General features: G+C 46.2%; 1 protein-coding gene across 2 annotated transcripts in view; it reads left to right on the top strand.

The window, feature by feature from the left end:
- The window catches only part of MND1 (meiotic nuclear divisions 1), a 267374-nt gene that overhangs the window by 100204 nt on the left and 149830 nt on the right, over positions 1–17340 (top strand). For both annotated transcript variants that reach the window (XM_063920524.1, XM_063920523.1), the window contains one exon: positions 5596–5744. In XM_063920524.1, coding sequence (XP_063776594.1) covers positions 5596–5744 — 149 coding nt within the window. The remainder of the gene's footprint in view (positions 1–5595; positions 5745–17340) is intronic.

The following is a 17340-nucleotide window of genomic DNA, read 5'->3' as shown; positions in this document are numbered from 1 at the left end:
CTAGGGGACGTCGACCGCCAGGAGTAGGCCCGACCGTGGTGGGTCCACGGGGAGGCAGCGCTGTCGCCGAAGGCGTCTTATATGCACCTCTTCACTGTCGCCGTTCCGGAGCTGGGGAGACATCCACGTCAAGCCTCAGTGGCAATAGGGCTAGGCTGGAGATGCAGCAGCTCCACTTCAAGCAGCACCGCGTCTCCCGATATCGGCGTCACGCCACAGGGTACTGGGGAGGCCCGACACACTGCAGGCCAGATTCCGGGTGAAATATAGCTGCAAAGTTCCCAATTTTCAGTTCTGCTGAAACAGCAGGATCCCCTTTACTCACAGGGGGAGGTGAGACCCCAAAATCAGCAAGTTTAAGCAAAGATGCAGTCAGATTGTAGAGAGGGGGAACGGAGCTTGTCTAAAATGCGGCCACCTTGATGCACCGCCCACCGGAAGTCCGACCACGTTTTTTTTTTAGTATCTGAGCCTTTTCCTGATCTGATGGAAGGCCCATGGTGAATTACTGTTGAGGGGGGTGACCCTTGAACGAGATGGCATACCGGTGATAGACTACTTCCTGCACCCAAGCGTCTGAAGTAGTCATGGACAAAATCTGCGCGAAGAGCAGAAGTTGGCCTCTCACCCTGATATCCCCCAGGGGTTGGCCTGCCCTGTCAGACTGCAGGCTGGTCAGGCTTTGCTGCAGGTTGACGCGCAGCCCATGATTGCTTGGACTTGGGCTTAGAGCTCTTTGTAGCGTGTGTTTGCCTAGGGAACACCTGTCCTTTCGCTTTACCTTATGGACGAAAGGTACGAAAAGGGGAACTTTTGACCCGCTGAGTAGGAGCCGGGGGCAAAAAGGCTGCTTTGGTAGGCGCGAATGATGCTACAATCTTACTCAACAGTTCGCCAAAGAGAATATCACCCCAGCGGGAACTTTTGACCCGCTGAGTAGGAGCCGGGGGCAAAAAGGCTGCTTTAGTAGGCGCGAATGATGCTACAATCTTACTCAACAGTTCGCCAAAGAGAATATCACCCCTAAAGGGTAGAATTTACAATGTTTTCTTGGAACTTAAATCCACTTTCCAAGAACGTAGCCAAATAATACGGCGTGCCAGCACAGAGGTTACAGACACCTTTACAGCTAGAACTCTGATAATGCTTCCCCAATGTAAGAAGTCACTGTCTTAACAGGTGTCCGATACATTCTTCATTCATCAGACATACAGTGCATCCGGAAAGTATTCACAGCGCTTCACTTTTTCTGCATTTTGTTATGTTACAGCCTTATTCCAAAATGGAATACATTCATTTTTTCCCTCCAAATTCTGCACACAATGCCCCATTATGACAATGTGAAAGTTTTTTTGTGATTTTTGCAAATTTATTTAAAATAAAAAACTAAGAAATCACATGTACATAAGTATTCACAGCCTGTGCCATGAAGCTCAAAATTGAGCTTAGGTGCACCCTGTTTTCAGTGATCATCCTTGAGATGTTCCTACAGCTTCAGTGGAGTCCACTAGTGGTAAATTCAGTTGATTGGACATGATTTGGAAAAGCACACACCTGTCTATATAAGGTCCCACACTTGATAGTGCATGTCTGAGCACAAACCAAGCATGAAGTCAAAGGAATTGTCTGTAGACCTCTGAGACAGGATTGTCTCGAGGCACAAATCTGGGGAAGGGTACAGAAAAATATCTGCTGCTTTGAAGGTCCCAATGAGCACAGTGGCCTCCATCATCTGTAAATGGAAGAAGTTCGGAACCACCAGGACTCTTCCTAGAGCTGTCCGGCCGTCTAAACTGAGCGCTCAGGGGAGAAGAGCCCTAGTCAGGGAGGTGACCAAGAACCTGATGGTCACTCTGTCAGAGCTACAGCATTCCTCTGTGGAGAGAGGATTACCTTCCAGAAGGACAACCATCTCTGCAGCAATCCACCAATCAAGCCTTTATGGTACAGTGGCCAAACGGAAGCCACTCCTTAGTAAAAAGCACATGGCAGCCCGCCTAGAGTTTGCCAAAATACACCTGAAGGACTCTCAGACCATGAGTAACAAAATTCTCTGGTCTGATTAGACAAAGATTGAACTCTTTGGTGTGAATGCCAGGTGTCATGTTTGGAGGAAACCAGGCACCACTCATCACCAGGCCAATACCATCCCTACAGTGGAGCATGGTGGTGACCGCATCATGCTGTGGGGATGATTTTCAGTGGCAGGAACTGGGAGACTAGTCAGGATAGAGGGAAAGATTAATGCAGCAATGTACAGAGACATCCTGGATGAAAACCTGCTCCAGAGCGCTCTTGACCTCAGACTAGTGCGACGGTTCATCTTTCAGCAGGACAACAACCCTAAGTACACAGCCAAGATATCAAAGGAGTGGCTTCAGGACAACTCTGTGAATGTCCTTGAGTGGCCCAGCCAGAGCACAGACTTGAATCTGATTGAACATCTCTGGAGAGATCTGAAAATGGCTTTGCATTGATGCTTCCCATCCAACCTGATGGAGGGGGAGAGTTGCTGCAAAGAGGAATGGGCGAAGCTGCCCAAAGATAGGTGTGCCAAGCTTGTGGCATCATATTCAAAAAGATTTGAGGCTGTAACCACTGCCAAAGGCGCATCAACAAAGTACTGAGCAAAGGTTGGGAATTATGTACATGTGATTTCTTAGTTTTTTATTTTTAATACATTTTCAAAAATCTCAAACACTTTTTTCACGTTGTCATTATGGGGTATTGTGTGTAGAATTTTGAGGGAAAAAATGAATTAATTCCAGTCTGAAATAAGGCTGTAACATAACGAAATGTGGAAAAGGGAAGCTCTGTGAATACTTTCCGGGTGCACTGTATCTGAAGGCGGTTCATCGAGCTGTGAACTGTGCCTGTAACCATGCTTCGATAGCCTTTGCTGCCTATGAAGCTGCCACTGTAGGCCTATGAATAGCCCCCGTGAGGGAATAAATAGATTTCAGACAATTTTCTATTCGTCTATTCGTCGGTTCCTTCAGTGAGACTGTTTTGACAGGTAAAGTGGACGTCACCACCAGACGTGTGACATGAGAATTCAATGGAGGCGGAGTTTCCCACTTTACACACACTGCTGGGAGAGGATAGCGAGCTAACGCACACTTAGACAAAGGGAACTTTTTACCAGGAGTGTTCCAGGGTTCCTGTCTAATTTCCATTAAATGATCAAAATGTGGGAATTCTGATTTACTTATCATTTGCTTTTTATCACATCAGTTTTCTTAGCAACAGGTGTGGGTTCCTCATCAGAAAGTTAAAGAATCTTTTTAATAGCCTCAACTTGGACAGGCACATCTACTAGAATGGGAGCTTCCTCCTCTGCTGCACAGGAGTCTGTGACAGAGAGAGCTGTATCCTCTTCCTCAGATGACACATCAGAATCTGATAAGGCAGTGGATTGAGAGGAAGAAGTAGCCTGTCTAGTGGAACCAGTGGCATGTTTATGCCCTGTTAGGGCTTTTTGTCTAGTCAGAGTTTACGTTAGCTGTTGAACCTGAGCAGGGTATCCACCCAAGGTAGATTCACTACTGGTACTATATTGGGTGGTAGCGACATAGGAGGGGCCATGGTGGGTGTAAATTGGTCCACCAGACTGCCTAATAGTTTAGAGAGAGCTGCCCAGGGAGGATCCTTTGTAGGAGCAGGTGGTGTGGACTGACTAGGAGGTGTATAACAGCACAGAGGCCATCCTGTCTAATATCCTCCACAGATAACCCGGCCAGTCAAACTCTACATGAGAGAAACGCAGGGGATTCTGCTTGTTTGCGTCCCTTTTTGTTAGACATGTTAGTGAAACAATATTGGTGTCCTTACACTCTGAAATAATATGATATAGTCAGAGTGTAGTATGTGACTGAACACAGATAAGTATGTACTTTGAGAAATAGAGAAAAATGGGAAAGTAGGCAGCGTATATCTTCAGGAGGGACTCTCCTGGTTTCTTGGCAGCTGCTTGGTGCAGCAACTATTATTGAGCGCCTGTTCTTCTTGAAAAGGAGGTTTTTTTTTGCACTTTGAGAAATAGACCTGAAAACACCTGTGTACAGAGTATAGAAATAACAGAGATTGGTATATATAATGTAGCTGAAAGGAAAGTCAGACGGCAGAACTAGCACACGGGTGGTCTTCAGTTTGCCGGCGGGTAGGCTCCCGACGGCCAGCATACCGGCGCCGGCATACCAACAGCTTTTCTCCATCTTGGGGGTCCACGACCCCACTGGAGGGAGAATAGATACTGTGCCCGCAGTGACGCGAGCCTGCAAGGGGCTCATTTGCGCTCGCCCAGCTGTCTGTATGCCAGCGGTCGGGATTCCGGCGCCAGTATGCTGGCCACCGGGAGCCCGACCGCCGGCATAACATACTACACCCCTAGCACACGGTCACATACAATGCAGATAAATATACAGTACAATATCACTGCAATGAAAACTTGAATCAACTACTCTGAAGCAGGTAGGATATAAGTGTAAAAAAACTAGGCTTTCTGCAGATGTTTTTACAGGGAGACTGAGCCCAGCGTTCCCGGAGACCTACTTGGTCTTCCACCCCAGGTACTTAAAGGGCCTTAATAAATAGGTGTTTTACCTCCTGAACCTGAGCCCATAAATCCCCTGGTGGTCTAGTAGAGTCCCTGGCTGTAGACAGTGTCCACGCCAGCGCCGCGGTCCGTCTCTCTGGACACAGTGTGCACCACGATCTAAACGCGTGTCCCAGTAAGGGGACCCTCTTACCTGCCCCCATGTTGGCAGCAACGCAGTTCTGGTGTCCCAGCAGCAATCAGTGCTAATCGCAGTGTTTGGTCAAATGCCGCAAGTTCCTATTTGAGGCTCTGGCCAAGTGGGAGTTTCAGCGCCAGCGGGGGGGCATGGGTGATGGAGCTGCAGTGCTGAAGTCTGCCAGGCTTACAGCGCTGACGGCCCAGAGAAAAAAATTACTTCAAAAAAGTAAGCAGTTTTGGAGCTACTTCAGCAGCCCCATGTCATGGTGCACCTGACTCCTGCAGGTACCAACTACAAACGGAATGCCTGAGCATGGAGGCGGGGTTATAGGGGAGAGAAGCTGAGCTTTTTGGGATATGCTGAAAGCTTTAACTGTTTGGTGCCTGGACTCTCATCCTCCACCTACAGCCCCGCTGTTCCCTGTAGAACCCCTATGAACCCTGAAGAAGAAATATGTGGTTTAACAACAGCTGCTGTTTATGGGATCACAACCCCATCTTTATTACAAGGAAAAAGGGCACTTAACTGAAAGCAGTGACATTAAAAGGAGTAGCTATGGCATAGGGGGATTTCTCCACTAAAACAACATTTTGCAGTTCCCCTAACTTTCCCCTATGAAGGAATACTCCCCTATACTGTACAACGAGAGTTGTAAACCCCTAAAGAGGGACCCCACTATTCCTCTGTTCCAGAAGGTCACTAAGCTGGACCTTTGGCACCAGGAGAGCGCTTGGACAGCACCCTGTGTGTTTTTCTGAAATGTTTCCCAGCGTTTTCCTGTTGTTCCTCTCATACCCTGCATAAGAGACATTTATTTGTTACATGTAATCTTTGTTAATTGAGTAATAATTTCTTACAGCATCCATGTCAGTGAAGGAGATTCTGCAAAGCCTGGTGGATGATGCAATGGTAGACTCGGAGCGAATAGGAACTTCTAATTATTTTTGGGCCTTTCCCAGCAAAGCTCTTCATACAAGGAAAAGAAAACTGGAGACATTGGAAAGCCAGGTAATTTTGACACGGTCTTGTCAAATGTGCACCAGTTGTGTTTTTTTATAGGCTCTACTACTGACTACCGAAGGATGGGTACACACTTTCGTTTTTGCAAATGCATAAACTTAGGTTTGTTTTTTTCTTTTTCTATGTCTATTAATTATTATTAGTATTTCTCTGACGTCCTAAGTGGATGCTGGGACTCCGTAAGGACCATGGGGAATAGCGGCTCCGCAGGAGACAGGGCACAAAAGTAAAGCTTTAGGATCAGGTGGTGTGCACTGGCTCCTCCCCCTATGACCCTCCTCCAAGCCTCAGTTAGATTTTTGTGCCCGAACGAGAAGGGTGCAGGCTAGGTGGCTCTCCTGAGCTGCTTAGAAGTAAAGTTTAAATAGGTTTTTTATTTTCAGTGAGACCTGCTGGCAACAGGCTCACTGCATCGAGGGACTAAGGGGAGAAGAAGCGAACTCACCTGCGTGCAGAGTGGATTGGGCTTCTTGGCTACTGGACATTAGCTCCAGAGGGACGATCACAGGTACAGCCTGGATGGGTCCCGGAGCCGCGCCGCCGGCCCCCTTACAGATGCTGAAGAGTGAAGAGGTCCAGAAATCGGCGGCAGAAGACGTTCCTGTCTTCATTAAGGTAGCGCACAGCACTGCAGCTGTGCGCCATTGCTCCCAGCACACTTCACACTGCGGTCACTGAGGGTGCAGGGCGCTGGGGGGGGGCGCCCTGGGCAGCAATGTAAATACCTCCTATGGCAAAAAATACATCACATATAGCCCATGGGCTATATGGATGTATTTAACCCCTGCCAGTTTTCCAGATAAAAGCGGGAGAAGAGCCCGCCGAGAAGGAGGCGGGGCCTATCTCCTCAGCACACGGCGCCATTTTCCCACACAGCTCCGCTGGTAGGAAGGCTCCCAGACTCTCCCCTGCACTGCACTACAGAAACAGGGTACAACAGAGAGGGGGGGCACTTATTTGGCTAAAAATATATATAAGCAGCTATAAGGGATAGACACTTATTATAAGGTTGTCCCTATACAGTTTATAGCGCTTTGGTGTGTGCTGGCAAACTCTCCCTCTGTCTCCCCAAAGGGCTAGTGGGGTCCTGTCCTCTATCAGAGCATTCCCTGTGTGTGTGCTGTGTGTCGGTACGTTTGTGTCGACATGTATGAGGAGAAAAATGATGTGGAGACGGAGCAGATTGTCTGTAATAGTGATGTCACCCCCTAGGGGGTCGACACCTGAGTGGATGTACTGTTGAAAATTACGTGACAGTGTCAGCTCTGTATAAAGACAGTGGTTGACATGAGACAGCCGGCTACTCAGCTTGTGCCTGTCCAAACGTCTCATAGGCCGTCAGGGGCTCTAAAGCGCCCGTTACCTCAGATGGCAGATACAGACGCCGACACGGATACTGACTCCTGTGTCGACGGTGAAGAGACGACCGTGATTTCCAATAGGGCCACACGTTACATGATTGAGGCAAGGGAAAATGTTTACACATTTCTGATAATATGAGTACCACCAAAAAGGGGTATTATGTTTGGTGAGGAAAAACTACCTGTAGTTTTCCTGAATCTGAGAAATAAAATGAGGTGTGTGATGATGCGTGGGTTTCCCCCCGATAACAATTGATAATTTCTAAAAAGTTATTGGCAGTATACCTTTTCCCGCCAGAGGTTAGGGTGCGTTGGGAAACACCCCCTAGGGGGGATAAGGCGCTCACACGCTTGTAAGAACAAGGGCTCTACCCTCTCCTGAGATGGCCGCCCTTAAGGATCCTGCTGATAGAAAGCAGGAGGGTATCCTAAAATGTATTTACACACATACTGGTGTTATACTGCGACCAGCAATCGCCTCAGCCTGTATGTGCAGTGCTGGGTTGGCGTGGTCGGATTCCCTGACTGGAAATATTGATATCCTAGATAAGGACAGTATATTATTGCCTATAGAGCATTTAAAATATATGCGAGATGCACAGCGGAATATTGCCGACTGGCATCAAGTATAAGTGCGTTGTCCAATTCTACCAGTAAAGTGGTCAGGTGAGGCGGATTCCAAACGGCATTTGGAAGTATTGCCTTAAAAAAGGCATTTGGGGTCGGTCTTTCAGACCTGGTGGCCACGGCAACAGCTGGGATATCCACGTTTGTACCCCAGGTCGCCTCTCAAAATAAGACGCGGTATTATCAGGCGCAGTCCTTTGTTGGCAAGCGGACAAAAGGTTCCTCTTTTCTGCTCGTGACAGAGGGAGAGGAAAAAGGCTACAGAGATGAGCCAGTTCCCAGGAACAGAAACCCTTTCCCGCCTCTGCCAAGCCCTCAGTATGATGCTAGGGCTTTACAAGCTCAGGCACGGTGGGGGCCCGTTCTCAATGAATTTCAGTGCGCAGTGGGCTCACTCGCAAGTAGACCCCTGGATCCTTCAGGTAATATTTCAGGGGTACAAATTGGAATTCGAGACGTCTCCCCCTCGCCGTTTCCAAAAGTCGGTTTTACCGACGTCTCCCTCTGACAGGGAGGCAGTTTTGGAAGCCATTCACAAGCTGTATTCCCAGCAGGTGATAATCAAGGTACCCCTCCTGCAAAAGGAAACGGGGTATTATTCCACACTATTGTGGTACCGAAGCCAGACGGCTCGGTGAGACCGATTCTAAATCTAAAATCTTTGAATACAGAGGTTCAAATTCAAGATTGAGTCACTCAGAGCAGTGATTGCGAACCTGGAAGAAGGGGACTACATGATGTCTCGGGACATCAAGGATGCTTACCTTCATGTCAAAAAATTTACCCTTCTCACCAAGGGTACCTCAGGTTATGGTACAGAACTGTCACTATCAGTTCAGACGCTGCCGTAGGGATGGTCCACGGCACCCCGGGTCTTTACTAAAGTAAGGACCGAAATGATGATATTCCTTCGAAGGAAGGGAATTTTAGTTATTCTTTACTTGGACGATTCCCTGATAAGGGTAAGATCCAGGGAACAGTTGGAGGTCAGTGTAGCACTATCTCAGGTAGTGTTGCGGCAGCACGATTGGATTCTCAATATTCCAAAATCGCAGCTGGTTCCGACGACTTGTCTTCTGTTCCTAGGGATGATCCTGGACACAGTCCAGAAAGAAGGTGTTTCTCCCAGAGGAGAAAGCCAGGGAGTTATCCGAGCTAGTCAGGAACCTCCTAAAACCGAGCCAAGTCTCAGTGCATCAATGCACAAGGGTTCTGTGTAAAAATGGTGGCTTCCTACGAAGCAATCCCATTTGGCAGATTCCACGCAAGGACTTTCCAGTGGGACCTACTGGAAAAATGGTCCGGGTCGCATCGTCAGATGCATCAGCGGATAACCCTGTCACCAAGGACAGGGGTATCCCTCCTGTGGTGGTTGCAGAGTGCTCATCTTCTAGAGGGCCGCAGATTCGGCGTTCAGGACTGGGTCCTGGTGACCACGGATGCCAGCCTGCGAGGCTGGGGAGCAGTCACACAGGGAAGGAATATCCAGGGCTTATGGTCAAGCCTGGAGACATCACTTCACATAAATATCTGAAGCTAAGGGCCATTTACAATGCTCTAAGCTTAGCAAGACCTCTGCTTCAAGGTCAGCCGGTGTTGATCCAGTCGGACAACATTACGGCAGTCACCCACGTAAACAGACAGGGTGCCACAAGAAGCAGGAGGGCAATGGCAGAAGCTGCAAGGATTCTTCGCTGGGCGGAAAACCATGTGATAGCACTGTCAGCAGTATTCATTCCGGGAGTGGACAACTGGGAAGCAGATTTCCTCAGCACGACCTCCACCCGGGAGAGTGGGAACTTCACCCAGAAGTCCTCCACATGATTATAAACCGTTGGGAAAAACTCGACAGGTATTGCGCCAGGTCAAGGGACCCTCAGTCAATAGCTGTAAAGGCTATGGTAACACCGTGGGTGTACCAATCAGTGTATGGGTTCCCTCCTCTGCCTCTCATACCCAAGGTACTGAGATTGATAAGATGGAGAGGAGTAAGCACTATATTCGTGGCTCCGGATTGGCCAATAAGGACTTGGTAACCGGAACTTCAAGAGATGCTCACGGAGGATCCGTAGCCTCTACCTTTAAGAAGGGACCTGCTCCAGCAAGGACCCTGTCTGTTCCAAGACTTACCGCGGCTGCGTTTGACGGCATGGCGGTTGAACGCCGGATCCTGAAGGAAAAAGGCATTCCGGATGAAGTCATCCCTATCCTGATCAAAACCAGGAAGGATGTAACCGCAAAACATTATCACCGCATTTGGCAAAAATATGTTTGCGTGGTGCGAGGCCAGTAAGGCCCGACGGAGGAAATTCGACGATTCCTACATTTCCTGCAAACAGGAGTGTCTATGGGCCTGAAATTGGGGTCCATTAAGGTTCAAATTTCGGCTCTGTCAATTTTCTTCCAAAAAGAACTAGCTTCAGTCCCTGAAGTTCAGACGTTTGTAAAAGGGGTACTGCATATACAGTCTCCTTTGGTGGCTTCAGTGGCACCTTGGGATCTCAATGTAGTTTTTGGGTCCCAAAAGTCACATTGGTTTGACCCACTTAAATCTATGGAGTTAAAATATCTCACAGGAAAAGTGGTCATGCTGTTGGCTCTGGCCTGGGCCAGGCGCGTGTCAGAATTGGCGGCTTTATCCTGTAAAAGCCCTTATCTGATTTTCCATTCGGACAGGGCGGAATTGAGGACTCATCCTCAGTTTCTCCCTAAGGTGGTTTCAGCGTCCACCTGAACCAACCTATTGTGGTGCCTGCGGCTACTAGGGACTTGGAGGACTCCAAGTTGCTAGACGTTGTCAAGGCCGGAAAATATATGTTTCCAGGACGGCTGGAGTCAGAAAATCTGACTCGCTGTTCATCCTGTATGCACCCAACAAGCTGGGTGCTCCTGCTTCTAAGCAGACGATTGCTCGTTGGATTTGTAGTACAATTCAGCTTGCACACTCTGTGGCAGGCCTGCCACAGCCAAAATCTGTTAAAGCCCGTTCCACAAGGAAAGTGGGCTCATCTTGGGCGGCTGCCCGAGGGGTCTCGGCTTTACAACTTTGCCGAGCAGCTACTTGGTCAGGGGCAAACACGTTTGCTAAATTCTACAAATTTGATACCCTGGCTGAGGAGGACCTGGAGTTCTCTCATTCGGTGCTGCAGAGTCATCCGCACTCTCCCGCCCGTTTGGGAGCTTTGGTATAATCCCCATGGTCCTTACGGAGTCCCAGCATCCACTTAGGACGTCAGAGAAAATAAGAATTTACTTACCGATAATTCTATTTCTCGTAGTCCGTAGTGGATGCTGGGCGCCCATCCCAAGTGCGGATTGTCTGCAATACTTGTATATAGTTATTGTTACAATAACATCGGGTTGTTTATTGTTGTGAGCCATCTTTCAGAGGCTCCTACGTTTTATCATACTGTTAACTGGGTTCAGATCACAAGTTGTATGGTGTGATTGGTGTGGCTGGTATGAGTCTTACCCGGGATTCAAAATCCTTCCTTATTATGTACGCTCGTCCGGGCACAGTATCCTAACTGAGGCTTGGAGGAGGGTCATAGGGGGAGGAGCCAGTGCACACCACCTGATCCTAAAGCTTTACTTTTGTGCCCTGTCTCCTGCGGAGCCGCTATTCCCCATGGTCCTTACGGAGTCCCAGCATCCACTACGGACTACGAGAAATAGAATTATCGGTAAGTAAATTCTTATTTTTTTTTTTATCCAATCCCAATGAAAAAGAGCCTTAAATTAAAAGTGGGAAGCTGAAAAGTGAGCTCTAATATTGGCTAACAGTTGGTGACAAATGTGTTTTGTGAGCAGAGGTTATACTACCCTGCTTTAGAACAAATGATTCCTTGATAATGCAGTGCATGACCACTGGAGGGAGCTATGTCTGTAGTTTTTCGATCCTAGACTGATTATTTTGCAGTAACATTTTGCAGAAGGAAACTAAACACACACGTTCATGCATGACGTTACTGTAGACACCCCACCTTATTTGGCAGCACTATGGTAGTTTATTTATTACAAGCAAAATGAGACGGAAACCTGGCTTGGAGCAAGTTCCTATTTCTGTATGACTGTTTACAATTTGTTTATATTCTAAGCCTTGGGATTTGCAGCTTCTTAGTTTCAGAATTATATCTGGAGTCATTGATAGCAGTTTACTAATATTGCCCAACCCCTGCCCTTATTGTATCCTATGAAATCTTTCACTGGCAGAAATATTTTGTATTTCAGTGACAGTGTCTGTCTGCAGGAATCTTTAAATACTTATGGTGTGTACACACGGTGAGATTTATTCTTACGATTTTGACTATATAGTCAAAATCGTAAGAAAAGTTAGTGCAGATTGCAAGGTGAAAGTCACCTTGCGATCGCGATGCGCTGGCACGCGCGTTTGGCATCGCAAGCCTAGATAGACTGTGCAGGCAAGTCAATTTTGTCTATCTCGTAGAACAGGTAGTCAAAATTGACACTTAGCCAAAATCGCACATAGTATTGCACCGACCTAGTCCTTATCGCATAGTGAGAATCGGGTGATAAAGCCAAATATTTATCTTACTGAAAACCCTCTAAAAGGTTAAAGAACACAGTACGCTATTGGCGTATGGAATACCTTAAGGGTACGCACGTTGCGTATCTAACGCTTAGCCGTGGTCGAGACGCACGAGCGGCACGTTCGCTCACGGCTTAGAGCGTACAGGCAAGCACGCTATAGGCTGCCGACTAACGTAATGATACGCTATCAGCGTAGCGGATGCTTGGGACCACGAGGAGATCACAAGCGGCGCTGACGCTCACAGTGTTAAACCTTTTTAACTATACCATAAACAATGTACATATACTGTAAACCCTTGTGCAGTGATAAGATGTAAATGCAACACAGTGTAACCTTGTTAGTTTAAAAGCTGTATGAGCGTATGTGACGCTCAGAGAACCCCTTAGCAATATAATAAACAGTCAAATACCGGTCTAAGGGTCTAACGCCTTTTAAGGAAATGAATGAACGTTCAAAAAGAATACAATACAAGTTATACACTACCAAAATAACATAGAATATCTAACCAAGTAACTACACATAAAATACAATAAAGATACAATTACTTTTAAAGGGGGAAAGGGGAGAGAGAGAGAGAAAGTGAGAGAGAACGAGTGAGAATGGCTTATAACAATAAAGACAATATGATTGCAGAGAAACTTACGCACAAAGGGAAACAATCGCATGCGCCTTCTGGATATCCAGCTCCCGATTATCAGCAATAAGAACCGTTGAAGAGAAATAGAGAGCTGGCCCAGATCGGCTTGTCCTTTTATACACTACACACAATACAGTACAATGGTCCCTATATTCTTATTGTTCATTGGACACAGGAATTCGTCTTCGCATTATAACAAAAGGTCATAGGTTGATTCATACAGGTGGGCTGTGACTATTTCCAACTGCTCAGGTGGGAGGGAAACTGGGTTTCCCGCCGCATGGGTAATAAAGTGCAAAATACAGTAAATGTTCATAAACTTCTTATGTCCATAACTATTCGCACGAGCGATTAATCCGCTTCAAACCAACACCGGAATATTGCTAATTAAATACTCTTCCGATGGATACTAAACACCACTGTATAACCCCTGTCTGACCCTTCGTATCAAACAAAGAGGGATCTCTTTGTCTATGAACATGCTACATTAACTAAACTTTCAGATTCTATCAAAGGGACTATAATCTACAAAATACATTATATGGTTAAAATATGTAACGATTGAGTCGCCCGCTAGACGCACATAAACTTTACTGTAAATGCGCATACCGTGCGCCTGCGGGTGCACGCAACAGCGAGTATGCGCACGCACGGGAGAGATCATGCTCTCGCAGCAGGCACTCGCAGGAGGTGCATATATGGCAGTGTGTAGCGTGATATTTTTCTGACTTTGACAGTCCACCCTTTGGCAGTCACCAATAACTGCCACTTTCTAAAACATTTCAAAAAGAGAAAAATATATGTCATGTGTAAATACATTTCTATGATTGGGTAGGGGAGGAGAGGAGAAGGTAGGAAAAGGGTATGACCTAGTGAGATAGCAGAAGCATGTGTGTATGAATCCATGTTTGGGGGGTCATGTATCATCGTGCCGTACGTGTTTTAAATCAAGCTTCGAGGTATTGCGAAGTATACATTTGAATTCCTTCTTATCCCGTGGTACGGGTCTGTGGATGGGCTGTCAAACTTTACCGAGCTCTCTTCGGCTTTTGGTTGCAACAAAATGGGGGAGCACATTTTAGTTGATGATACATGAATGGGGGAATATGTGAGTGCTGATATCTGTGCCTGTATTCCCTATCGACTATGTGTGTCATTACCTGAAGGTTGTAGAGATGAAGATAAAGAACAATTATGGTAAATGCAGTGATAAACTATGTGAGTTTAATATACATTTGCCGATTGAGGTCTTGTCTTGTCTTGTCTTGTCTCGATGTACATGTTGACTGTAGTCTCTTTGTGCTTTTGCCAATAAACGCAAGCAAAGCTTTATCAATGTCCATAGACTTACAAAAAGTGTTGGGCTAGCGTAAAATTAAAAGTACTAGGGATATGGGGGTCTATGGCATAGTCCATCAGTTGTCTGTGTAAAAGGTTGTCAAATTCTTCTTTAGTCCATCTGTTGTCTGCATACAAGGTCGTCAAAATCCTCTTCCAAGCGGGTCTTTTTACCTTGGAGAAAACCAAAGGAGAAACGGGTGAAAGAAACGGACCGTGGATTCACATTTTCATCACAACATTGTCTCTATCGTTGGGTCATAAATCACATCAGTCGTTGTTATTACAGTATCTTCACTCCTTAAACTCATCACTCGGGCGCTACGTTTACACTTTGTTAAAACCCGAACGCATCTAAATATCAGACCGACTAATATGATGACACCCAGAACACACAAAAGGAATTTCCCTACATCCATGATAATACCTTGGGTCCATTCTCCTAAACCAGAGAACCAATTTCGCGGGTTCAACCATGACACCCAACTGGTCAGCTCATTACCCACAGCGGCAAGGGTGAGATTGTGTTTCCTTCGGAACTCCCATTTTAATTGGAGAATGTCGTCCATCTTTTGGTCTATGACCTCGACCGGGTCCTCGGTGCTGTTTGTGATATACGTGCAGCACTTTATTCCATACTGAGTTGCTAGGGTAACACAATACCCGCCTGTCACAGCTGTGAGATAATTGAGAATCATCCTATGCTGAACCAGTTCTGTTTTATAAGCTTGGAGCTCCCTTCCAGTATACCTGAATGTGTCATCATACATTTCAGTGATGTTATCTAATAAATTTGCAAGCGCAGATATATATTTATAATTTAACACTCCTCTGGCGGTGCGAGTGATATCTAACGCGATTAGGAATTGAATCCCGGTGGATTCATTGATCAGGTCAGAGGCCGGATGCTCTGTTCTTTCTATTAGGTGCCGTTTAACGATGTGCTCGTAATGAGTGTGAGTATAAGGAGCTTGTGCACTGCGGTGAATATCCTTCATTTTAGTGTGAGATACAGTCATTACCTCAGGCAGTACTTTTCCAATATAACATAACCCTTTTGAGTTTGGGGCAAGCCACTTATACGCCTTCCTCCCGCATATGAAATATGCATCATCGGGGAGAACATATGGGACGGAGTAGGACATTACCATATTACACATTTTCCATATGAAATCTCCTAACCCTAATTCTCCCATCTGTTTAGTACACGTATCAGTTTGTACGATGTGTGCACAGTATCCTGGTGATACCTCTCCAACTCTCATGGTCCTACTTCCTAGGGTATACCTATATCGGAAATATTTTCCACTACCGGCTATGTGGCGTATAAGTTCTGTATCTGTTGGCATTCTATCGGCTCTGTATGAAAAGGTCATGGTTTGGTTATTCCATGACACTTCCCAATTTCCCGGCTTTCGGGGATTGGAAATGTTAAAACATACTAGGGATCTATCCACATGATTTTGGTGGAGCTTCAAACTAGGAGGACTGGAGATATTAAACCTCCTGTCCACCGGCCTCCCACCACTTAGCTCAAGTACCTCCCCTATCGTTAAAGGAAATAGTACTAGTCCTGACTTGCTGTGACCTTGAGGTACTTGAGAGCATACCCAACAGTCTGTCTGATTTAGTACTTTACCCACTAAGGAGTGATAGTCACTCAATGGATGCCGGTCCATGTGGATATTAAAACTGGATTGGCATTTTTTGATACACCCATCCTCAACTACACTGTCACAGAGTCTACAGATACAGTTCTCTTCAGCTAACAATCCTTCACAATTTCTTCTATTGTCAATGCTACCAGATCGTTTTCTGATACTCGCCTTTACTCTGTGATTATGTTGTTCTTGGAAATCTACGCCTCCATCTTTGTCATCAGAACCCATTCCAGAACCTCTCTCGACCTCCATGGTACTCTCGCCGGAACAGACTGCTCTGGTCAACATCATGGTCAACAGGAAAATCCGGATCACAGTCTCTTGGGGCAAGTCCATCTCATTGGAGGAAATGGAGAAGGATGAGAAGGGGGAAAGAAACAATTGAGGGAGATGGGATGGGAAGTGGAGAAAAACAATAAAAGGGAACAGGGAATCGACAACTGCCTCCGATCTTATTATTTTCAATGCTCAGGTGCCGTCTCAGTCCTCCTGAAACAGACACTCCAGTGATACAACTTCCTCTACCGTCTGTTCTTTATCACGGGACCTCTCTGGATCAGCAACCTTCTTACAATGGGACGAATGAACCCAAGTCTCTCTCTCGGCAACCTTCAATGCTGTCGTGCTAATCAATAAGACTTGGTACGGTCCTTCCCATCTGTCAATAAGGCAACCTGAGCGTAGAAAATTCCGTATCATTACATAATCCCCAGGTTCAATGTCATGACAATTACTATCTGGCAAATCAGGAATCACTAACTTCAGATTGTCATTCTGATTCCTTAGCTGTTTACTCATGTTAACCAGGTATTTTACAGTCACTTCATTGTTACACTTCAAATCATCCTGAGGGTTAATCATAACATGCGGTTGTCGACCAAACAGAATTTCAAAGGGGGACAGATTAAGAGGGGACCTGGGAGTGGTTCTGATGCTGTATAGTACAATGGGTAAGGCTTCTGGCCATGTCAATCCTGTTTCTGCCATAACTTTGCTCAATTTATTTTTAATAGTGCTGTTCACTCTTTCTACTTTTGCACTCGCCTGGGGGCGGTACGGAGTGTGCAGCTTACTATCAATTCCCATCAACTTACACATTCCTTGAAAGACATCACCTGTAAAATGGGTACCCCTATCACTTTCAATTATTCTAGGGATACCGTATCTACACACACATTCCTGCACAATTTTCTTAGCAGTAAACATAGCGGTATTTGTGGCCGCAGGAAATGCTTCGACCCAATTTGAAAACACATCTATACAAACAAGTACATATTTCAAATTTCGACACGGGGGTAATTGTATAAAATCAATCTGTATTACCTGAAAAGGGCCGCCTGTTGGTGGGATATGAGATGGTTTTGTTGGTATTGCCTTTCCGATGTTCTTCCTCAAGCAGGTAAGGCAT

This window comes from Pseudophryne corroboree, chromosome 1 (genome assembly GCF_028390025.1).
Source record: "Pseudophryne corroboree isolate aPseCor3 chromosome 1, aPseCor3.hap2, whole genome shotgun sequence".
NCBI classification, from domain to species: domain Eukaryota; kingdom Metazoa; phylum Chordata; class Amphibia; order Anura; family Myobatrachidae; genus Pseudophryne; species Pseudophryne corroboree.
The sequence above is the reverse complement of the archived record's forward strand: the minus strand, read 5'-3'. Positions and strand labels throughout refer to the sequence as shown.